Source organism: Gorilla gorilla, chromosome 6, assembly GCF_029281585.2.
Source record: "Gorilla gorilla gorilla isolate KB3781 chromosome 6, NHGRI_mGorGor1-v2.1_pri, whole genome shotgun sequence".
Classification (NCBI taxonomy): Eukaryota; Metazoa; Chordata; class Mammalia; order Primates; family Hominidae; genus Gorilla; species Gorilla gorilla.
Genome location: NC_073230.2, coordinates 152101695 through 152126619, shown reverse-complemented (window position 1 = coordinate 152126619; position 24925 = coordinate 152101695). Strand labels below are relative to the sequence as shown.

Sequence of the window (24925 nt, the reverse complement as noted above, 5' to 3'; positions counted from 1 at the left end):
TCAACAATGCTGGGTTGAGTGATGTGAGGGAAAGGAAAATTTGTTGAAGACTGCAGTAGAGAGGAGAAAAGACTTCCAGGTTTCAGAACGCTCCATGAGAGTGCCAAGATGTAGTTTCTGTTTTGTATCTGCCACAATGACAATTTCCCAGGAATCCTTATAGAGCCAGAAAACATGAATGATTTTTAATACTAACGAATAGAAGAAAAGTTGAGTGGCTAGTTTGTGAGATCTTCCTCAGAGAATATCCCTGGAAACAGATACACTTTGAGCAGGATTTCTTAGGTATTAAAAGCACAATCCCACTATGTGGATTTCGCCACCACATATCTTGGTCTTTGATTTAAGCTATTCTCAATATTCTCCAGCAGGTTTCATATGTGTCTTGGGTCAGTTGCTTTTTTCCTCCATAAATCTTCCTTTCTAGCCCCCTTTCACATCCTTCACTACCTTCAGCTGCAGTTCAGAAGACCTAGACTCCTGACTTAGGACAAAAATAGAGGCTTTCTGGCTGGGGATCCTTCAGCTTCCTGCCCTACACTGCCGAGCATGTTTGGAAACTGCCCACTGTCTCTCTTCTCCCCTCCAGCTTTAATAGAAAAGATATTCGTGCTGTTAATGGCTAATCACTCTACTGTGCTTTGAATCTGTCTCTTTCTAATTTCTCAGATGCCTCCTCCTGTCCATCATCCCCTCTCCTGTGTATCTTTCACGTCTCACTGGCTGCTTATATCAGAGCACCATCCCACCCTGCCACATCCTACTGCCTGTAACCTCCATTGCTTCTTTCCAGCCCAATAATACTTGTAGAGCAAATCTGACCACTTCCCTGCTTGAACTCCCCAGTTGCTTTCTGTTATATTTAGAAAAAACAAAAAATGCAAACTTCCTACCTTGGCATTTACAATGCATGATGATCTGGCCCTGTTCTTCCTCAGTCATTATCATTTCTGACTACCACTCCCAATAGATTCTCCCCTCTTCCCAACCATATCTCAACTGCAAATGGTCAATGGCTTCTCAGACCTTCCTGACCTGGCAACTGCTGCTAGCTTATGGTATGATCTTTCCTAACTCTCCCTTTACTCATCTAACCACTACTCATCCTTTAAATCCTCTTTGGTGCTATGGTGCCTTGTGTTTACTGCTATAATCATTTACCTGTATCACTAGCACAAGGCCCAGCCATATGCAGGAAATATACTATTTGTCCGTCAAATAAGTGACTGACGAACTGAGTGAGTGACGGTTGCTGCCCTGCCTCTTCTGGCCCCCAGTGGGATAAACAACATCCTTCTGTGTTGGTCACCCCAAGTTTCACTCTACTTCCATGCCAGGCTCGCCAAATTCTGGAACAGACCCCAGTGAAGGAGCTGGTGAGCTTCAAGTGGAACAAGTATGGCCGGCCGTACTTCTGCATCCTGGCTGCCTTGTACCTGCTCTACATGATCTGCTTCACCACGTGCTGCGTCTACCGCCCCCTTAAGTTTCGTGGTGGCAACCGCACTCATTCTCGAGACATCACCATCCTCCAGCAAAAACTACTACAGGTGATTCTCCTCAGAAGGGGAGGAGAGGGAATTGCGTCAAGGGGTGATGGTGCTGGAAACGAAGCCATGCTACTCAGGGACGATGCCACGCTCTGGGTTCCAGCAGGTGTAGGCTCCTAAACACCCAGGTAGAAATTAGACGTGAGACCAGGAGGCCACAGATGGGGTTTAATGAGCACAAGAGCATTTGTCCAGGGAGCTGTGGATTTTCTCACACAAACTTTGAAAGAGTGCTTGGCATGAATAAGCCTGTGCTTTTGTGAAATTTTTTGGTAATTTACAAAAAGTATCAGGGTTTTGTAGTGGGATGTTCAAGGTAAATTCTATTGCTCAAAAGGAGGAAAATTGTGCTCCAAGTCCATTTCTGAGTCCATTTTTGTTGTATTAGGGCAACACAGACAGCCCCGCTGGCCTGCACCCTCTTCTGTGTGCTGTCTATATGGGCCCATGGGAATAATGTGTCAGCTGTCTGACTGCCTGTCAGACACTCTGCAGAAGGATGTCTGGATTGGGTATCAGGCTGAAGTAAATACTCTCTGAGGCTCCATTTACTGTTGTGGGCCTGCCATTCTGTGTTGTGGTGGCCAAGGGAAAACTAGGGTTAGGAAGAGGACTGATTCGAGGTACACAGTAAATATAGAAATCTGCTGTTGAAGAAAGTAAACCTCCTTCTTGGGCAACAGAAAGGGTAGACTCTAATGAGCACTTCTGAATATATATATTTAACAACTGTAGCTATATTTGAGGGGTTGACTCTTTGTGGATTACTAAAATTTTTGTCCTGGTGAGCTGAAAACACACAGAAGGTGATGTAGGTATGTAGCAGAAAGCAAAAGACCAGGAAAAAGAATTTTGCAATCAAGTGAGAACTGAGTGATTGGAGATTTATCTCAATGCAGGAGAGAGCAGCCATAGGTATAGCTCAGCATGGACTAGGAAGCAGGGTAGTTTCGGTCGGAAAGAGAATATAAACTTTCTATAGCCAAGAAGCAAAAATCCTGAGTTGGTTTAGACCAAAGACAGCGATATGCATAGAGAAAGAACAGGGCAAAGAGCCCCAATGAACCCTATGCTAGGTAGAGACACTCCATCTCTCCTGTTTCTAGAATTGCCTTTATATATATATGTATATGTATATATACAGTGTGTCATGTGTCCAGATACACTGCCTGTCACCAAGTAGGTCTTGCTGCCTGGGGAGGACAAGCCTGAATGTGTTAGAGACACTGGAAGCAGTTGTGCTCCATGCATCTCAGTCTGGCTGCAAAAGTTGTCCCTGGCATGGAGACATGAGGAAAATAAGGACAGTTAGGAGATGGCAAGTGGAGGGAGGAGTGATTAGAAATTGAGAAAACACAAACAAGGTGGGGATGACTGGACTTTTCCAATGCTCCTGGCCCTATTTCCTCAGATATGTCTTCTCCAGCCTTCCTTTGTCTCAAATTTACTTGGAGATTTTCTGCATTTTGAATGTAGACAGGACTCTGGGTTAAAAGGTGGGCAATGCTGAGCCACTGATAACCAAAACTCTCCTTCCTGTTTGTCTCTTTCTCTTTGGGACAGGGCTAGTTATGTACAAACACATTTCTTTGATCCAGATAGTCTGTATTTAAAAGATCGCCTCCTTTGCTTCAGGACTCAGAAGCATAATTATAGCTGAACACCTGACCCATCCTTCTTTCTTTCTCTCTTCTGCCTTCCTTCTTGTTCCTTGGCATTTTTATCCTTTTTGCCTTCTGCTTCAGTGAAAGCCACTTCAGCTCAAAGAGAAGACTTTGGACTTTCAGATATTCTTTTCTTGGTGGAGAAGTGGGTGGGTAAGAGGATTGAGAATGCTGCTGGAAGGGGTTAGATAACAAAGAACGCTAGTGAAAAGTCCCTATGCTTTGAGCCCTGGCCCTGATTTATTGGATGACTATGTTCTTCTTATTCAGTAGTAAGCCCATTTGGATTAGATCAGGGGCTCCTAAACTTATCATCATGATTTGAAAGGTTCTGTTTTCACAGTGCACCAGATTTGTTAAATAATAGGAAATTCCTTTTTTTTCCTACTGTTTTCTTACTTGAAAGTCTTAGAAAAAATGAAAACGCACAAATACAGTGTCTTGATTTGACGCATGCAATTGTTGACATATTAGTTAGCTGGTGGAGCTTTTTCTTAGATGAATAAATACTTTACTGTCCAATTATATTAATAACTCTGGGATCACGGGGATCTCAGTCACTTCAGGATTTCCTCTGCAGATCTCTTGGGATCTGTGGAAATCACTGGGCTCCATCACCCCTAAGATCCTTTCTAGTTTAATATCTGGCATTTTATAAGAGTAGTGCAACAGCACCATCTCAGAACAGATGAGAGAAAACAAATTCCTCTGTATAAGGTAGCAAAAACTACACAAAAGCTGATGTTTGTAAAGCTGGAGTTAGTTTATTTCTATCCAATTTGGGGGCTATCTTAATGACTCTAAGACACCTCATTGCTCAGCCATAAAAGTTCTGCTTTACTAGAGATTTCCCAGAACTCTATTAATTTGAGTTAACTTCTTATCTCCATATATTTCTACTCGGTTTAGGCAGAGCAGCATGCACTATAGTACTAGTTCTCCTAGGTTTCCAGGTGAGTAAAAAGCTCAAAGTCTTGGAGTCCAGCAGCTCGGGTTTTAGCCCTAACTCTGAAATTTAATACTCGTTTGACCTTAGGAAAATCCTACTTCCTGCCAGATCTGTGATTTTTAACCCAGACTGCACACTAGAAACCTAGGAAGCTAGTAAAATGACTAGCTCCTAGGCTACACTTTAGACCTAATAAGTTGGAATGTCTGAAGCTGAGGCTCTGGCCTTGGTATTTTTAAGAAACTCTTTGAGTGAGCCAAATGTTCTGCCAAGGTCGAGAACCCCTGGCTTCCATCTTTGAGGTCAGTGCAGCTCTGCCTTTCCAGTCTTAGGCCCACCACTCTGGTCATTTAGATTCCCGGAGTACTGTTCAGCAGGGAGTTCAAATTTCTCGTCACATCTCCTTTTTGACTTTTGAAAAAGATTCTCTTGAGCCCTCCTTTGATTTTCTCTTTCCCAGAAATATTTTGCTAATCCATTCATTAAATAAATTATTATTGAGAGCCTCATACAGGCTAAACAGCTGTTCCAGGTGTTGGAAATTCAACAGCCATGGTCTGAGCAAAACACACATGATGTCTGCTTTCTTGGAGTCTACAGACTGGTTTGTATTAATCAAACAATCATACAAATAGATACTTCATTATAATCTGTGACTGTTGGCATCAATATTATTTTTTTCTTATGATGAGAAAAGCACAGAGTGGGGAAAAAAACTTATAACCGGGGCCTGGTCCCTCTGGGAGGCCAGAGCCTGCTTCTGAGAAAGATGACTGAGCTGAGATCTAGGTATGAATTCAACGTGAAAAGAGAGTTCTAGACAGAAAGAATGCATGTTCAAACGCCTCAAGGCAGGAATAACCTCACCAAAGTCTGGGAACTGAAAGAAGATTCACTGGAGCACAGAGAGCTGGGTTGGGTACCTCCAGGTGAGGTTGTCTGGACAGATCCTTCTCAAATTATATAGTCTTAAAGGATTTTACGCTTTATCCCCAGGGGGATGGGAAGTCAGAAGGATTTTAAACAGGGGGATGTACAGAGTAATTTTTGTTTTAGAAAAATTACTCTGCTTGCATGGTGAGTAACAGATGTGGGGGGTGGTAGGAAGGACATTGGGAGACCAGTCAGGAGGCTATTACAGTTTAGCAAGCAAAAGATAATGTTGGCTGGGCACGGTGGCTCAGGCTTGTAATCCTAGCACTTTGGGAGGCTGAGGCGGCGGATCACAAGGTCAGGAGTTCGAGACCAGCCTGGCCAACATAGTGAAACCCCATCTCTCCTAAAAATACAAAAAATTAGCCAGGCATGGTGGTGAGCACCTGTAATCCCAGCTATTCGGGAGGCTGAGAGAGGAGAATCGCTTGAACCTGGGAGTCAGAGGTTACAGTGAGCCGAGATCACGCCATTGCACTCCAGGCCAGGTGACAGTGTGAGACTCCGTCTCAAAATAAATAAACTAAAAAAATAATGGTGGATTGGCCTAGGAATGTAGTGGGGAGATAGAAGGAAGGGATTGGCATCAGGAGACTTATTGAAGGCAAAATCATCCCTACTGTGTTTCCATCTTTTAAAAATCATCTTCTACCTATCACAGTCCGTGGGATCTATTTGTCCACACATCATCATCCTTCTTAAGTTCTGAACAACCCAAAGCACCACTGCTATTTGAAAAGCCACTGATTGCCAACTCTATACAACTTTGTTCAGGAGTCCTAATCAACTCATGGTGGAACAAGCACAGCACATTATAGACAGGGAAAGAGATGAGGAGAACCAGGGAGCCCGGTAGGTAAAAATAACATCCACTGAGCACTGATCATGAACACATGCATTCATCAGTGTTTTTGAGGCCTTATTAAACTGTGGATTCTGACAGTAAGGCTGAGTGGGACCTGAGACTTGGCGTTTCCAGCAAGCTGCCAGGGGAGGCCAATGTTGTGATTCTGTGCACCGCGTTTTGAGTGACAAAGCATTATTCTTTCATTTAATCTTCGTAGAAATCCTAACAAGTAAATAGAATCATCACCACTTTAAAGATGGTGAATCTGATGTCAAGAGAGGTTGAATACTTTGGCAAAGACACTGAGCTAGCAAGGACAGCACTAGGATTGGGCTGCAAGTCTGCCTCCCTTCAGAATCCTCACCTCTAAATACCAGACAAGGCCATTTCTCCCTCTAGAGTGATGTGCTAGGTCCCAATCTTCTCTATTGGCTACCCAGGGCTTGCCACACTCACGTGTATCTACACATCTCATCTTTCCCTGTCAAGATGAGAGGCACTTGAGAAGTGCTGTGGGAGAGGATCAGATATAGAAAGATTCATACCCCCAGATACTGATTCATACCCCCAGATACTCCTCTCCAGTTTTGATAATTGGCACTATTTTTTTGATTGGGTTAACCTACTGGCATATAGGGCAAGTCATAATTCTGTGGGAATGGGTGGAGACTCTTCAGAAGAAAGGGGTAATCTCCCAAGCCAATCCCCCTGAGAAAATGCAGAGACTGGGACATGAAATTAACCTTTGGAAGGCAGCTTGACTTACATGGGAACCAGATCTCTCTCTCTCTCTTTATGGCCCAGCGGTTCTCAACTTGGGATACACGTCCAAAACACCTACAGAACTTTTACAAGAAAATGCCAGGTTCTTGATCCAAATTAACCCAGGGTTGGCCTGGACATGTGTGTTGTGACAAAGACTTACCACTTGATTCTGATGGGCAGTCCTGGTTAAGAACTCATGCCCAGTTAGGGAATCGGAGAAGCTCTTTGTAAGAGCTAGCAGAGCTTTCTCTGAAAACTTCAGTCCTTTGCAAGTCTGGGATCATGGGGAGGAAAAAGGTCTAGAGCTGGGCTGGACAACTGGTTCTGGGGCCTTCCCACTTCCCACTGTGGTGGCGTATGTTCCCCATCCTTTCCACATAGTACATCCCTGGCCCTTATGACCCAGTAGTGCCCCAGGCACTGCTTTGCCCACTCCTTCTGGGCATTTCCTTCCAGACAATGAACTCAGCTGGCTGGGAAGTGAGAGCAAATCTCATTAGGCCAATTCTCAGTGACGTATAAATGCCAGCCTGCATAGGGGATTTGGTTGTTGAAAACTCATTAAATTGCAAGCCATGTTGTGGAGTAAAAAATTCCAGTCATTGTTAGATGATACTTATTTTTAAAGGGATGTATTGGAGTACTTTCTCTGTGCGTTGTTAGCCAGGCCTGCTTAGGTGACCTTGATCTAGGAATCTGAAAATTTCAGAAAAGCACGATTAGTTGTCATTCTTTTCCTCTTAGGCCTCCAGATAGGTCTCTCCATCCCCGCTTCCTGTCCTCCTTACCACCCTTCTGCATCTCTTAGGCAATGCTTAACTTGCACCTGCTGTCTCCTCTCTCCTTTTTCTCCTTCCTTCTTTCCTTTCTTACCAAATAAGTGCCTCCCACATTGTGTGCATTTGTGGATAAAAAGTAGGAGGGAGGCATCCCTGCCCTCAGGAAGCTCTAAGACTACTGGTGAGACATGGGGTACCCAGACACTTTCAGTGTGCTGGGAGAGGGCTGTCTATACACAGCAGCCCCACATGTCCCAGGAGAGACACATGACCTGGGCATGGAGGGGCAGGAAAGGAGGCCCAGGAGGAGTGTTGGCTTGACCTGAGTCTTGGGGCATCGGTGAGGGTGAGCCAGGTCAACATGGTGGAGGAAGGCATTCTGACAAAGTGGCATAGCCTGTGCAGAGACCCAACTTAGCAACCCAGAACCCCAATAGCTCAATGTGGCCGGAGCTCACACAGGGTATGAGGACACAAGGCAGGGGCCATAGCAGGGAGGGTTTTGTACATCCCGTTTGGTACTCTGGTTTTATTTTTTAAATTCTTATCTCACAGTGAGCTTTCCTAATTAAAAGAAAATTATGTACATCGTGCCCATGACTTACAAATCAAGTGGCAGATCTGATAGAGAGCAACTGCGTCCTGGACAGCCCCTCTTTCTCACCCATGTCTTACTCACAGGGGACAACCAGTTTTTCTTTCTTTTAGCTCTTCCTTCCTGTCATCACCTCCGCATCCCTGGAATCAAATCCTTCTATCTCTACTTGCTAATCAAATTTAGACATTATCTAGTGAATTTCTGTGATGATAAAGATTAAAGAACACTCTCCACTGCTACCTCTCCTGCATTTCTATTCTGAAGGCATTGGGGAGCTAGGAATGATGTTAAACAGATAAGTCTCAGGATGATATCTGTGTTTTAGAAAGGTCAATTCAGAAGCATTGTGCGGGGTGGGTTGAATGAGCGGAAACAGATGTAGGGTAAACTAGATGGTAGATGGCATGGGTTTGCCCTAAGGCATAAGTTCTGTTAACCAAGGGAAAGGAAAACATGTCAGAGAGAATTGGGAACTGAATGAGTAAGACTGGAGAATGGGTGCCCTGATAATTTACTTTGCCGAACATAACCAGGCAACAATATTTTCATAAGGACCCTAAATCTAGAGAGTTGTGAATCAGCATCTCAATCTAGAAAAAAAATCTTGAATGCAATTCCCAAAGAATAAAATTTTTAAAATTAAAAGAAACATCCATTACAGTTTGGGCTTAGGGTTTAATTCTAGGGGTGCAAGGGTGGTTAATTAAAAGGGAAGCCTATTATCACTTCAATTTAATGCCCCTTTCCATTTCTGAAATACTGAAATCTTCCTTACCTTTGCAAAGAGTATCTATTCTAAAGCAAGAGCTAACATTACATATCAGTGTGAAACATTGGAGTTCCCCAGAAAGTCTAAAGAAAATCAAAGTGCTTTAAAAGCCCGATATTATCATTACTTCTATTGCAACTTTTACACACATATATTATTTTTGTTTTCCAGAGAGATTAGTTTATAAAACAAAGCAAACAAAACCCTACAGAAGGGTTTGTATTCTGGTCTTGTAGAGCAGCAAGGAAGGGGGCTCTCAGGAGTCTGTGGCACTTTGCAGCCTGGTTTAAGGCTAAGGACCCCGGGGACAGAGTGCTGGAGGCAGCTACTCTAGGTCAGTCAGATCCCAGGCAGTGCAGAGGCAAAAAATTGGGGTTTCTGAACACCTCCATTACTCACTAGTGAATTTGTGCAGAGTAATGTGTACTTGTAAAGAAATCTGTTGAACTGGTGAGAGGAAGCCCCAGCAGGAGAATTTGGTGACCAAAACTGTCCCCAGCATTAGAGGGGGTTCACATTTTCATCTCCTGAAGGAATGGCTGCTGTGACTCCCTGGCTGGATTCTAGGGGCACCCTGATCTTCACAGCCATCCTTGCCAACTTACGTGTAGTCCTTTTCTTCTTGAGCCAAGAAAAGATTGGTAGCATCTTTTCAGACATATTAAATCAAGACATGACATTTTTAAAATAAAAATATTTTTATAGACACATATATGGCATAGATGCAGTTATTTCTATATTTAATGTTATTTTGTTTCTGAAGTAATGTATTTGTTATTTATCCTCCTACTCACTACCTGACTCTGTGAAGGAGTTGGCATGTTTTACAATAAAAGACAGATGCTATAGAAACATTAAGATAAAGAAAAAGAACACAGTCCGTGAACTGAATTTCAGGAGAGAAGAGAAGGAATTCAAAGACAGCTGCTAGAGCTGAGGACAAAAAAAAAAAAAAAAAAAAAAAACCGCACAAACACACACACACACACACACACACACACAAAAGAACAAAACAAAACAAAGACTCTGAAATTCTTTGGAAGCAAGTAAAAAAAGAAATTTGCTATTATATGATAAAATAAAATTTACCAGTTTCTCAAGAGATAAATGTCAGAAAAGTTATAGAGCATACCATTTTTTAAGCCAAAAAAAAAAAAAAGTGTTGACTGATGTCTGGTCACAGGTTGTTAGACCACAGAGTTCTCCAGACACACAGACAGAAGCTTCTCTCCTAGTCTCTCTTGGTTCCCTGTGTTAAAAGCACTGCCTCTCACCGGGCAGGTGAGTGTGCTGCTGCAGTAGAGTCTGGAGAGATGCTTACAGGTTCCAGCTGATTAGCAGAGCAGGGATAATTGCCGTTTCTTATGCTAACTAGGGACCACATTCTCCCTGGCTCAAATCATCAGCTTTCCTGCTGGCCCCAGGGGACTCTCAACTCCTTTCTTGGGTGCACTATTTGGAGATGTGACCTTGGACAACAGAGCTCCCAAAAGTCAAAAGGCTGCTTGCATGTGTTGAAATTATTTGTGCAATATCATGTGGGAATTGTCTACATGTGAACACAGTTTTGTAGAAAGAAGACATACAGTTTTTATTATGTTTTCAAGTGAGCTCATAACTTCAAAAACATAAGGATAATTAATGTAGGATTCTAGCACTACATCTGTGATATTGCATAAGTTTCACCATGAAGTAACATGCATTGAAGTAGGGTGGTCTTCATTCCACCTTGACCCTTGGACTATACCTTCTACAACTACTGCTCAGGATAGGCAGGGACCCTTCCTCATAGTGTCTCTAGCCCCTTCTCTGCTCTTTTCTGTAATGTCAAATCATCATAAAACCACAGTGAATATATCTATAGTGCTTTATGGTTTATAAAGTTCATGTAAATATATCATTAATGTAAGCTTCACAATGACTCTGGGAGGTAAGCACTGTAGCCTCCATTCTACAGATGAGAAACCTCAAGTTCAGAGATTTTCCATGAATGGTTCAAGGTCTCACTAGAGGTAGTAGATTCCGGATCCATGAGGGAACCTGAATTCTGTGATATGTTTACAGGGTATTCTTCCCACTAGAAGCCATGATGAGGTTGGAAAAGGTGGACTTTCCACATAGCTGAAACCATCCCAAACCACTAATACCTCTTCCTGTTGGCTCACTTGATGCGCTGAAATGTGTTCTCAGCTGCTCAGTATATACATCATAAATTTCTGCTTACAGCATCTATAGAAAAGGCGATTTTGCTAGATGGTAGCTCAAGACATTAGCATATGTGACGTCTATTAAACCTTGGATACATAGACTCCTGTCCTGGTCACAGAGTTACCCACAATGGCAAGTACAAAGGGGGTGGGGTGATGCTGGTGGGAAGGGGAGCTTTCCTTTATTTTGGATGGGCTTTAGCAGCTTTCGATCATTTGCACAAAAGGATTTGACTCTGCCCATCAGAAAGCACTTCTTCTTCTGAATTTCCCCACATAGGAGGCCTACGAGACACGTGAAGATATCATCAGGCTGGTGGGGGAGCTGGTGAGCATCGTTGGGGCTGTGATCATCCTGCTCCTAGAGGTGAGGGGCAGGCGGGGTCCAGGCTAATCCCATCCCATCTAAGGCCCAGACTGTACCGCAGTCCACATTGTATTTTTGCTTTGCCGTCCTCTCCCCAGATTCCAGACATCTTCAGGGTTGGTGCCTCTCGCTATTTTGGAAAGACGATTCTTGGGGGGCCATTCCATGTCATCATGTGAGTATCCCCTCATTCCAGCCCCCTGCCTTTCCTTACCAGAATCTTTTCCTGTCTCCAGTTCACTCTCTGAGTTCTAGGCCTCAGGTCACTCTCACTCCAAGGACTTCTCTCCAGTGGGCTTGTAGGTGTAACTGTGTGTGCGTTTTAGGTGTAAAGACTAAGCCTGAGTGTGTGGGTACCACCCCAGTCACCACTATGCTGTAGGGACCTAAAATAGTTCCGGCTTGTCTCTCACTCTCTGCTTTCTGCTCCCCCAGCATCACCTATGCCTCCCTGGTGCTGGTGACCATGGTGATGCGGCTCACCAACACCAATGGGGAGGTGGTGCCCATGTCCTTTGCCCTGGTGCTGGGCTGGTGCAGTGTCATGTATTTCACTCGAGGATTCCAGATGCTGGGTCCCTTCACCATCATGATCCAGAAGGTCAGTGCTTTCCCGAAGCTTCCTCCGCCTCAGGCACAAGACCTTCCCAGACAGAGGGATGGAGGTAGAATGGAGCTGGTAGAACTATGGGTGCCTCTTGATCTGTTAGCGTTAGCTGCTCAAAAGCAGTGGAAAAGGAATCATCCCACCCTTTCTTCCTTCTGTTTCCTGCAGATGATTTTTGGAGACCTAATGCGTTTCTGCTGGCTGATGGCTGTGGTCATCTTGGGATTTGCCTCCGGTAAGGCACCATTCACTCCTCTACTAGATCAGCAGATCTAGTTCTCCAGAAAGTTCACTCTCATTCTTGCTCTCAGTTCTCATTTGCACTTCATTTTGCTTTCTTTTTTTTTGTTTTTTGTTTTGTTTTTTCCTGTTGGAAGGTAAGTCTAAAAGCACACCCATATTTATAGGACCAGGGGCCACTCAGGTTGGCCTGGAACGTAAAGCCATGTATTCAGGGCCAATAACATTTATATTCACTAACTGCCTTGCAAGATCTTTAAAGGAGAGACAGAAAAAGACTTTTGGTGAGAACAGGGCATTAAACGGGAAAGACTGGCCAGTCATGGATCTCAGAAAACCATGTGGACAAACAGAGATAGTGCCATGCTTAACTCTCCTATGTTTACAATTCAGAAGAGGAAACAAAGCACTCAACAACATATAACTTGCTTTTTTTCTATATGTGGTCATTTAAAGCTGAGAAAAATATGAAAGAATTAGAAAAAGGAGGTGCAGAAAAACAGCTTGGACAGTTTGAAGATGACAGAGAAAACAAAAAAGAAGAGTTGTGAAGAGAGACTGGGAGAACAGGAACACACAGGCACCCAGTCAAGGCACAGCCAGTGAAAGTGCCAGGGAGCAAAAGAAAGGAACGGCACAGCAGGAAAACACAGGCAGGTGGAAACAGCCAGAGGGAAGGAGAGGGTGGGTGGAGGAGCAGAAGAAAGTCCTTAGGGAGGGGTAGAAAGAGGAAGGCCCAGGTCTGAAAAGCAAAAGGCCAGTAGCTCAAATTCAGTCCTCAGTGTCTGCAACTGACCATCTATTAGACAAGAAGAGGCACTAGAAGGATCCCCCCATCTCTAAAAAGCAATGACTCAGTGCAGAGGACTCTATTACTGTCCTCAGGGATTTCCTGTTCAATGGGGATTCCCACAAAACAACAGACCAAAACAAAAAACAAACAAAACAAAACAACAACAACAAAACCCCCACCAAAATCTGAAATGTGAAAGAGTAAAACCATGGCGTTCTGCCTGTTTGGAGTTTTCCACCCCAAGCCCTTATGTACACTTTCCTCCCACTCCCTGGCCATCTACATCTATACATAACACAGATTACAAAATGAGGTGATGGTCCCAGAGTGGCTTTCTGTTGATGTCCTCTATCCAGAACTCTCTAAATGTTCACTTCTTGGCCATTGCACTTGCTTTTCTCTTAAATAAATAAGGAGGCAATGCTTTGTCATAGACCCTGTTTCTGCTCTCAGAATGTGCTTCAGCTCCCCATGCAGTGAGGAGGCTTTCAAGCAGTCCACCGCTGTCCTGAAGTTCCATTACGCTCACTGCTATCCAGTAGGCTCCACCCTAAGCAGGAATCCGTTTCCTATGTTGGTTCAGGTTCACTCAGGGAAGGTCAGAGTGATGGAGGGTTATCTAGAGGCCATCAAGATTAAAAAAGGGGCTCTTCTTTTAGCCTGTTCATGTGTTCTGTTCTTTAAAAATTGTTGAGGATTCCATGCATTCTTGTAATAACTTGCCTTTTAAGTATTTGGTTTTCTAAAATGCAAAAACCAGTTAGGTGGCCTATTATCCATTATCCATACAAACACACACGCTGCACACACAATTTTGTTGTTGTTAAATGACTATTACCATGACCATTACCCAGAGTGGTGAACTTAATCATAGGACATCTTAGGGTTAGACAGTTCCACAGGAAACTACATTTATTAGTATGTAATTATCTGTGCATGTGTGCAAGTGTATTTAGATAGATAGATAGATAGATAGATAAATAGATAGATAGATCAGAGATAGAATAAGTGCTAACCATGTCCATGCTTATTGTGATAACTCCATTATCCCATCTCCATGTCCTCTTCCTGGGCGGAGCAGCGTTCTATATCATTTTCCAGACAGAGGACCCAACCAGTCTGGGGCAATTCTATGACTACCCCATGGCACTGTTCACCACCTTCGAGCTTTTTCTCACTGTTATTGATGCACCTGCCAACTACGATGTGGACTTGCCCTTCATGTTCAGCATTGTCAACTTCGCCTTCGCCATCATTGCCACACTGCTCATGCTCAACTTGTTCATCGCCATGATGGGCGACACCCACTGGAGGGTGGCCCAGGAGAGGGATGAGCTCTGGAGGGCCCAGGTGAGTTTATTTGTGTTAGTCTTGCTAAGAAGCAGGGGTTGGAGAGAAAAATCAAAGTGGAAAATGTTATGGTGGATCATTCTTAAAAGAGTCACAGAAAAACCCAGTGAGGCTGTCACCTCAGAAGAGGTTTGTGTAAACCTGAGGTACATGTGGATAAATGGAAGGGACAGAAGGAGGATTAAATGGACGATAGTGGCAAGAGGTGGGGTTGTTGCTCACAGGGGAAAAGTAGACCTAGGATTGATCCTTGAGTCCAGTGGGAACTAGAAGTGACCTTGTTCTGGTATATTCCAGTTTTCAATTTGGATCTTATCTTCTATTTGCTTCTGTAAATCCCTGTTTCTCTATGATCTTTTCTTTATATCACCATAGACTGATAAATATTAGAATTAGAAGTGACCCTCAATGGCCCTCAAGTTGACCTCCTACTTAACATAATAATCATTTATTGGTCAGAAGGTCATTCAATATCTTCTCTAATGCTGATTAGGACCTTATTATCTTGCAAATTCAGGTAGAGGTTGGGAGGAAGGGAGTTTTCCCATATTTTTAAAGATTTTGTTATTAGACATTCATGTCTCATTGAGCTAAAACCTATCTTCTTAAAATTTCATTCTTTGGCGCCAGTCTTTCCCTCTCATATAACACAGAACACATTCTTCCATATAAGCACCATTCAAATATTTGAATATAGCCATCATTTTTCCCTTAGACTTTTCATTCATTTAATGATGATCATTTAGACCCTGCTATGTGTTGGCAAATGCCTAGGAGCTAGGGACATGAGCATAAACACAACAGACACCATATGTGCCCTCATGGAGCTGACGGTTTAGTTGGAAAGACAGGCATGAAGTGAATGACTTCACAAAAAGCTGTAAAATTACAGCAGCAAAAGTGCCATAGAGAATGTAAGGTGCTAAGAAGAGGATACAACAGAGGAATCGGACTGGGAAGTGAAGACATGCTTTCCTGAGGGAGCAACATTTAAGATGAGAACCCAAAGGTGAGCAAGAACTAGGTAGTTAAGAGGAAGGAGGGAAAAGGATGAAGGTCAAGGTTAGTAGCAATTAGGACTCTTGGCTACAGGGACAGAAAACCAAACTCAAACAGACTTGTAGATTTTTAAACAGGGGGAAGAGGATGTGTTAGTCCTCATAAATGGGAAGTTTCGAGAATTAAACTAACTTTAGAGGTATCTGGCCAGAATGCAGATCCACATCTTATACATTACATCCATTCCTCTGTTCGGCTCTCTTTTGACCTCTCTTCTAAGGCAAGCTCTCCCATCGTGTTTGTGAGATCACTTCTAGAAGCTCCAAACTCCAAAAAGAATGAGGATGTGCAATGCAACACGCAGCTCCAAGGGCCCCACTCACGTTGTATTCTGTGAGGCTCCTGGTGCCAGGCAAAACTGCAGGCTTTAAAAGAACACCTTTCCCCCTGCCAATTCCTTCCATGTTCCATCTCATGGGAACACATTCGGGTCATAGGCACATCGTTGAATCTAAGGAAAGACCAAGGACTAGATAGTGGAGGTGCTGGTGATGGTGGTGGAGGGGAGGTTTGGGGGAAAATAGATTAATTAAGCACAACTGTGTGAAGCCCAGTCCACTCAAACCAATGCACTGAAAGTGATGAGGGAGCAATTCCCTAAATGAAAAATGGGTGCTGTTACCCGAGGAAGGACGGGGCTGCATGATGGCTCAGGAGAAACAATAAACATTTCTTTCAAGGCAAAGAAGAACAGCTATCCAGGGTAAGAGCACAGAATGACTGGAAGTCCTGAGCTAGGAGGGAACTTGGTGCAATTAAGAAACTGAAAGAAGTGTGGAGTAATGAGGAAGATAGGGAGTAGAAAAACATGAGGTGAAGAATTTGCTATTTTGAAGATTGCCACTCCTTCAATTAGGAAGCCTTCCTGGTTCTGATCTATTCTGATTTCACCCTTTTGTCTATGCTCTAACAGATCATGGTTTCTTTGAAACTAGAATAGTCCCCAATATGATTAGGGCAATGCGGTACAAAGCGGGACTATGCCTTTCCTTACTTGGACATAATGCTAAGGGTACATAAAGCTGAGTCAGGTCTTTTAGCAAATATACAAATGGCCCTTATTAAGCTTGTGATCAGCTAGCACTCCCACACCTTTGTTCTATGACTCACTTATCTAAGCTTCCTAAATGTAAATATAGGACCTTAGATTTGGTTTACTTAAATTTCTTGTTAATGATTTTACACCAGCATTCCAATCTAGTGAGATAATTTTATATTGCTTCTGTTGCCCCACATATTACATATCCCTCCCAGTTTTGTGTCACAGGCATATTTGATAAGCTTGTTTTCCATGTTTCATCTAAGTAATTAATGAGGGCTGAGCAAAGGACAGAATGTGTGGTGGACTTGCTACCAGAAATTTCCCTGCCAACTTGCAGTCATTAATCAACCCTTTTCCTTCCTAAGATGTGGATATTTAATTTGCTGAAAATTCCCTGAACAGTAACAGTATCAATTCATCCCCAAGATTGTAGAGATTCTCTTTAATCATTTTATTTAAATCAAGATAATTGGTCTGTGGCTTTTATATGAAAAAGAAGTTGAGATTAGTTTGGAGTGACTCATTTTCCATGAGTGAATAGTAATGTAAGGGCAACTATTTTATTCAAAACACTCACAAAAAATCCTCTCTCATTTCTTGGTGAGTGAAGCTGGTTGCATGGTGCCTGGCACAGGCTGTGGGGTGAATAGGTGGCTGTTCTCACCACTGACCTCTAGTGTCCTATCTCACAGATTGCCTTTGGTTCCCTTTATCAGTGGCCTCAGTGCCTCTTTGAACCTCATGGCTCTTTCAGAGTTCTTCCTGTATCTCCTGCCTCCTTCCAGGTCGTGGCCACCACAGTGATGCTGGAGCGGAAGCTGCCTCGCTGCCTGTGGCCTCGCTCCGGGATCTGTGGGTGCGAGTACGGGCTGGGGGACCGCTGGTTCCTGCGGTGAGTGATGGTGTACACATGTAAAGCTGCAGATGTGTATAAGGCCACGGAAGCAAGGGTGACCGACAGGCGTCCTAGAGCCTGCATTAGCCTGTCTAGGGGAGGGGGCTGGAGCTGAAGTGGAGGGGTACGAAGAATGCTGTGTGTACCTCAGGGCAGCCACGTGTAAAAGGTTGTGTGCATGTGTCCATGCTCAGACGTCATCATGGGTTACCAGACTTGCTGTAACCTTGTTCTGAGCTGACCTTCATTTCCAGTGTACTTTTTGGCTTGGATCTAACTTCCTCCTTCATATTCTGCCCTCATCTCCTGGCGTGACTCTCCTCTCTCCTCAAATTTACTTCCTGAATTGCATCTCATTATCCTTGTGACACACTTATCTATTAGTTGGCTCTGTTTTTTCTTTCACATTCCTACGTATTAGTAACACACAAACACACACACACCTGTGTGCGTCCTACCACCCTGCAAGCCCTGATTGCTCAGCCTCCATTATCTCTATCCCAGGTTAGCCTGCCTTCCAATCACCTCCCTTCACTTGATCCCAGATACTCTTCCTGTTTCAACTCTGCTGCCTTATTTCTGCTTCCCTCTTGACCCTGCTTTCTAAATGTTCACCTCTACTTCTCCCCTGCCCATCTCTCCCCACCTGGACTGAGTCCTTTCCCCTTTCCCCTTGTCAGGGTTGAGAACCACAATGATCAGAATCCTCTGCGAGTGCTTCGCTATGTGGAAGTGTTCAAGAACTCAGACAAGGAGGATGACCAGGAGCATCCATCTGAGAAACAGCCCTCTGGGGCTGAGAGTGGGACTCTAGCCAGAGCCTCTTTGGCTCTTCCAACTTCCTCCCTGTCCCGGACCGCGTCCCAGAGCAGCAGTCACCGAGGCTGGGAGATCCTTCGTCAAAACACCCTGGGGCACTTGAATCTTGGACTGAACCTTAGTGAGGGGGATGGAGAGGAGGTCTATCATTTTTGATTAGCATCGCTGGCACTCTTGACCTTACTCCAGTTGGCCTGGGGGCAGGGACAGGGACGGAGACCTCTGCCTATGCAAGTGTCTAACTTCTGTGCCTGTTAATCATGGGAGGGTGAGACAGAACAATCCCTAAAGGGTCATGCCTCACACTTCACATCAGAATTTCTGGCAATGGGCAATGGTCATCGATTGTCTCATATTTTCTGGGCTCTTGCAAGTCCCCCATCTCAGGAAAAAGGAGGTTGGCAACTAAAGACATGAGGCAGGGATGCTAGATTAATGTCAGGACCATTTCTCTTCTGCCCCACGTAGCCCCTAGAAAGTAGTAAGCTGTGAGGCTTTTCTGGCTCCCCAGGGCTTACGTGGGAAGAGCCAGGCATGGCATAGAGGTTGTGGCCCTTCTTTTTTTCCCAGCCTCCTGTAGGTCTCTCTCCCCACTTAGCAAGCCACCAACTGCAATAAAAAAGTCTCCTTATTCTTGCCTTCTTTAATTTTTTACTGGGGCACAATACGTGTCACATAAAATTTACCATATTATCCATTTTCAGATGTGCCATTCAGTGGCATTAAGTACATTCACACTGTTGTGTAACCATCACCATTATTCATTTATGGAACTTTTTCATCATTCCGAACTGAAACTCTAATCCCCATTGAACAATAACTCTCCAGCTATCTCTCTGCCCTGGTCCCTGATAACCAATATTCTGCTTTCTGTCTATGAATTTAACTATTCTAGGTATCTTATATAAGTGGGATTCTGCAATCTTAGTCCAAAATTTGACACAGTTTGTTTATTTATTCATCTACCAATGGACATTTGAGTTTTTTCTACCTTTTGGCCATTGTGAATAATGCTGCTATCAATATGGTATACAAATATCTGTTCTAGTTTCTATTTTCGGATACTTTGGGCATACACCTAAAAATGGAATTGCCAGACAATTCTTATGTTTAATTTTATGAGGAACTGCCATACTGGTTTTCACAATAGCTTTCACCATTTTACATTCCCTTCTAATGGGTGTGAAGTGGCTTCACATTGTAGTTTTGATTTGCCTTTCCCTAATGACTAATGATACTGAGCATGTTTTTATACACCTATTTATTGGACATTTATATACCTTCTTTGGAGAAATGTCTTTTCGGTTTATTTGTCCATTTTCGAATTAGGTTTTTGTTGTTGTTGAATTGCCTTATCTTTGCTTTTCGAGGCTCACAGTCTGAAGTGTTTGCATCCTGGTGTGTTTTTAAGAATGTATGGTAAATTAGGCCTATATTTGAATGGCCTAATCATTTCTTTTCCAGGACCCTCCTGCTCTGTCCCTAGCAGCTAATCATCCTTGTGCCTGGAGGCAACAGGCTCCTGCTTGTTCTCCTGACATAGCCATCCTCCATTCCCATCTCCCTTTGCCCCACACTGAGTTGTGAAAGGAACAGCAACAATAGAGGAAGGGTCATCCCTCTCCAGGAGGGAAATTAGGAATCATGTGTCCAGGGCACCCATTATAGGTGCTCATGGGCAGCCTCTCTTGTGTCTCCAGCACTATACTTCTAATCCCAGCCCCATCATCACCCTTAGCAAAAAGCCATGTCAGCTTTTCAAAGGACTGTGGTCTGGGATAACAAAGAAGTAAGTGGTATTTGTGAAACCACAGACAGTTAATTCAGATACACCAGCTCAGGGCTGAGTGCCCAGCAGTGAGGGATCGCACAATGTGTATACACATGCCCACACACACTGGGACGCAGTGGTGGCAGGGTGTGTAAAACTGCTCAGTCACCATCATTCTTCTTTATTCTCTTCATGGTGGAAGCACTTTAAAATTCTGCTTCAGTAGTCCTTTTTTTTTTTTTTTCTTGAGACAGGGTCTTGCTCTGTTGCCCATGCTGAAGTACAGTGGTGTGATCACTGCTTACTGCAGCTTCGACCTCCTGGGCTCAAGTAATCTTCCCCCATCAGCCTCCCAAGTAGGTGGCACTACAGGTGTGCACCACCACACCCAGCTAATTTTTGTATTTTTTTTAGAGATGGGGTTTTGCCATGTTGCCCATGGCTAGTCTTGAACTTCTGGTCTCAAGCAATCCACCTGCCTCGACCTCCCACAGTGCTGGGATTACAGCATGAGCCACTGCACTAGCCCTGTAATCCTTTTAATACTTGCTTAACTTGTCTATAAACTTATATGTCTTTTGATTTGAGCCCTTGGCCTGCCCCCAGGTATTGTCCTTTGTCCTGGCTTGTGCACCTGGTATGTAATTAAAATTGCTTACTGCCTAGGTTTTTCACTAAAATAAGAATTGCTAAGAGTTAACATTATAAATTAATGAATGTAATTAAAACTACTAGGTACATACAATGTGTATTAAACAGGTAGGCTGTGTTTTTTTTTGGAGAACAAATGTTAAAATAAGTCATGGGAGTGTGGTTCTTTTTTAAGAGAAAGTGTTTTTTTCTAGTTTAGAGGATTTTAAGGATTGTTTCAAGTTAACAGAAAGGACAAAACTGAAGGTTTAAGCAAGTCGTAGAAGGTTTGTGGAAGATTGATCTTGTGAAAGGAATTTTGTGTGTGATCAAGTTTGGCTAAAATTTTAAGGGGATTATTTAGATTTTATACAAATTGAACATTCATATAAATAGCACATTGATGCAGGGTCAGAATCTGAGCACCTGTGTGAGGCAGGATTTTCTTGGAATATTGATGTGTTCTTTAACACAAATTTGTAAAGTTTATAAAAGCCTCATGGAAATCTTACCTTACAATCAAACTAATTAAAATTTGGTAGATTTGCTTATAAGATTCTATTAAAGCTTTAGAATTAACAATACAGTAATACAAAAATAAAATTTGGTTTTCTCTTTTTAAATAAGATTTTTGTATAATATTAAGAGATAGTAAAAGATTTTCATTTGCCCTTTGAATAAACTGCCAAAAAAATTAAAGAAGGAGAGAGAGAGACAGATTCAGTTGGCTTCACACTGTCTCTATTAGGTCCTATTTTTTAGAAAACTGAGGTCTTCTTTATCAAGGAGTAAAGATTTCTGCTTTTTTTTTAAATTGGTGAGTTATCACTTTAGCTAAATGATTTACTTTATAATGACCTGTAATCTCATTTTGCGATATCAAGTGCTTTAAACTTTTAATGTTGGACTAACTTTCCAGGATTAAATTCTAAATGCAGTCTTTTAACCTCAAACTGACTTTTAAATGTCCAACAGAGGCATATTTGGCTTATTTGATATGTTAAAATCATACAGGAGGCATTGCCAAGTATAAAATGGTGTGTAACTTTCTTTGAAATATATTTATATAAATGTGCTATTGTTATGTGTTCCAAAATTGTATAATATTCTTATAATTTTAATATGTCTTGGTATATGTGATCAGTAATAATTATAATTATGGTAAATTATTGTGTGCCACAGAAATAACCAGATTTCCTTGTCAATTATATCTTTGACTGTGGATATCTTTTGTCATTCACAATTATTATTTTACTTTGTTCCTTTTCAAAAAGTTGTTTATAATCAGTTATAGGACTCTGATGGTGTATTAGTTCATTCCCATGCTGCTATGAAGAGATACTTGAGACTGGGTAAATTATAAAGAAAAGTTTAATTGATTCACAGTTCTGCATGACTGGGGAAGCCTCAGGAAACTTAGAATCACTGGAGAATCACCTCTTCACAGGGTGCCAGGAGAGAGAATAAGTGCCAAGCAAAGTGGGTAGCCCCATATAAAACCATCTGTTGCCCATGCTGGAGTACAGTGGGCAACTCACTGAATGAGTGAGTTCTCATTAGAACTCACTAGCACGAGAACAACATGGGGGGAACTGCCCCCCATGATTCAATTACCTTTCACTGGGTCCCTCCCACCACATGTGGGGATTACGGGATTACAATTCAAGATGAGATTTGGGTGGGGACACAAAGCCAAACCATATCAGATGAATACTTTTAAATGCAGGTTTCTGACAGCTTTGGAGATTGTGCCATTAAAATAGAGGAAAAAAATCTTCCAGGACACTCCTGGAGATCTGATGTATTCATGAGGATTGTTGACCCAATATCAAATAGAACAGAGGTTAACTGCATGAACTGAGCTAACAGAAGACTAAAATAATTTTTTTGTGTGATCTTTTTGTCTGAAACATTGGTGATTCTTTTCATTTTTTGTGTTGTTTACAGCTTTTAACAATTGAGTAAAATATGCTCTTGTGAGCAAAATTTAAAGCATATTTCTTTCTCTCTACCTGATTTCTCCAGAATTTGAAAACTATTTTTGAGTATTCTTAATTTATAACAATATAGTTATTTGTATGAGCTCAATAAGAATCTGCTTTCTTTTGTAACAGGACACAATTGGAGACTATCATTTTACTAAAGCTTTGACTAGAATGAAATATTTTAAGCTATAAACAAAACAAACTGTTTTAAGGAATTGCCATTGACTTATAGAGCCAATAAAAGATCCTTAAAAAAACTGGCCTTGTACCTTGCCTACACAATTCTTTTACAGGGTTCCCAACCTGTGATAAGTAAAGAACGTTACTTTCTGGCAGGCCCAGGAACCCCAAGTTATCTTGGGATTAAGAAGAGAGGCATTTGCCCAATTCATACAGATATCTGCAGGCACAAATAAATACTTGACTGGGCTTGGGGCCTTTAAAAAGTCTAAACTAAGATTCCTTAAATAAAAAAGTTTCCAGCAAAGTCAATTAAAAAAAAGCCTATATAGAAAATAATTATTCTTGCTGCACTTTATACAAAGAATCAGGTGAAGTATAATACAACTAAAGCTTTTTTACAAATAAATTAGTCCTACTATGATCTGTCTTTGATAAAAATGGAGGACTGAGATAAAAATTATGTTTTTTTTTCAAAAAAAACCATATAAAACACCTCTTCTTAGACCCCACCTTATCAATTGTTTCTCAGTTTCATTCTTTGTTAAAATGCATTTGGACTGAATCCTAAGTCCTTTCCTGGCTACAAGTCTCCAAACTACTGTTCATTTTTTTTTTTCCTTTTTCTTTCATTTTTTCCCTTTTTTTTTCTCTCTTGGAATCTAGAAATTAAAACTAGAAATTTTAATTTAAAATTAAATTAAAATTAAAACTGTGCTTTTCTTAAAGTTCTGCCAAGTGAAACTTGAAACTTAAACTTTGGGAAAAGTAACAGCAAATTATTTATATATATAAACCACTTTTGTGCCTGCCTACTCATGCATGGACTTCAGAGCAATATAGCCTAAATCAGTTTTCCAGGATTACTTTCCCCTTTTGTTGTCATGATCTTTCCTCCTTTTCTACTGGTTTTCTTTCTCTCTTCTTTCTCCTATTTTTCTCTGTGGAACATGAAACTTCACAACCTGCTAAGAATGATCCTTTCTAAAATGAGGGACCTAACCCTCTAGAAATAAACTGTCCTAGTGACAAGGGATCAGACCAAACCTGAGATCAGACACTCACTTTCTTCTACAATGCTTTCCCTGAAAGATTTGGAAGAACAGGGTGGGAGGATGTGAAAGGAAAATAACATCTTGGGACCTCAAACTCACTATGTGAAAGGGAAAAGTTAAGTTTGGAAACTGAGTCAAACTTTTGGAAGTTGCCTTTCTTCCAAAAAGCTTGGAAACTGCCTGTCTTTTTGTTCCTAAACAGATAGCCTCAAGACAGAAGGCCACATTAGCTCCCCAGATGGCCTCCTTCACCCTGACATTATAAATTAACAGTTTATCTTCACAGGTACAGGAGAAGAGAAGAATAGAAATCGTCCCTCCTCCTACCCTGGGATGAAGGCATATTTGACTTCTTCCTCTAATTTACCTTGTCTTATGTAAAGTGCAGATTTACTGAGCATGACACAAATACATAAATGACTGTTCCTCTGTCCCCTGCTTCTCACATGCAACATGTGGATTCAGTGAGCACTAATCAAAGCCTCAAAAGAATGTAACCACTTGTCTACTCTCCGCCACTTTTCTTTAACTTTTCTCCTTCCCCTCCTGGCCACTTTTACCCCTTTAAATACTGAAGCCTTCAAAACCCACTTTGGAAAAAGTGCAGGCCTCAGATCTTACTGTGGCCTGTGTCTCTTTTTCCTGTGTCCTCAACCTTGCAAAATAAACCTGTAAATTGATCGAGACTTGTCTCAGACATCTTTTTCTCAGTTTACAACTTCCACTCCTGTGCAAAGCTAAACTCCCATCTGTATTCTAGATCCATTCCTCACTCTGTCTTTTCACACCCTGTGTCCATCACTGTCTCCTCTGACCCGTCTCACGTGTGTATCTTCAACTTCTCCTTCCCTGGTAGCTCTGTCAGCAAATAAGCATGCTCTATCTTTTTGCATTTTCAAAGAAACTGCAAACTCCCTCCCTCAACCCCACCTCTCCTTTCAGCTACTCCCTGTTCAGGGCCAAACTTCTTAAGAGTAAATCCCATTGTCTACTGGCCTCCCACTGACACCTCAACCCATTGTGATTTGACCCTGCCTTCTCCGTGATACTGATACCTGTAGTTAAATCCAC

General features: G+C 42.3%; 1 protein-coding gene across 1 annotated transcript in view; it reads left to right on the top strand.

Moving 5' to 3' along the window:
- TRPV5 (transient receptor potential cation channel subfamily V member 5) overlaps positions 1-21663 on the top strand; it is a 28330-nt gene extending 6667 nt beyond the window's left edge. Inside the window, exons 8-15 of the mRNA XM_019030598.4 lie at positions 1338-1550; positions 11342-11428; positions 11527-11603; positions 11864-12029; positions 12204-12270; positions 14150-14418; positions 17305-17411; positions 18095-21663. Coding sequence (XP_018886143.1) covers positions 1338-1550; positions 11342-11428; positions 11527-11603; positions 11864-12029; positions 12204-12270; positions 14150-14418; positions 17305-17411; positions 18095-18389 — 1281 coding nt within the window. The 3' untranslated portion in view covers positions 18390-21663. The remainder of the gene's footprint in view (positions 1-1337; positions 1551-11341; positions 11429-11526; positions 11604-11863; positions 12030-12203; positions 12271-14149; positions 14419-17304; positions 17412-18094) is intronic.
- Positions 21664-24925: the final 3262 nt, after the last annotated feature.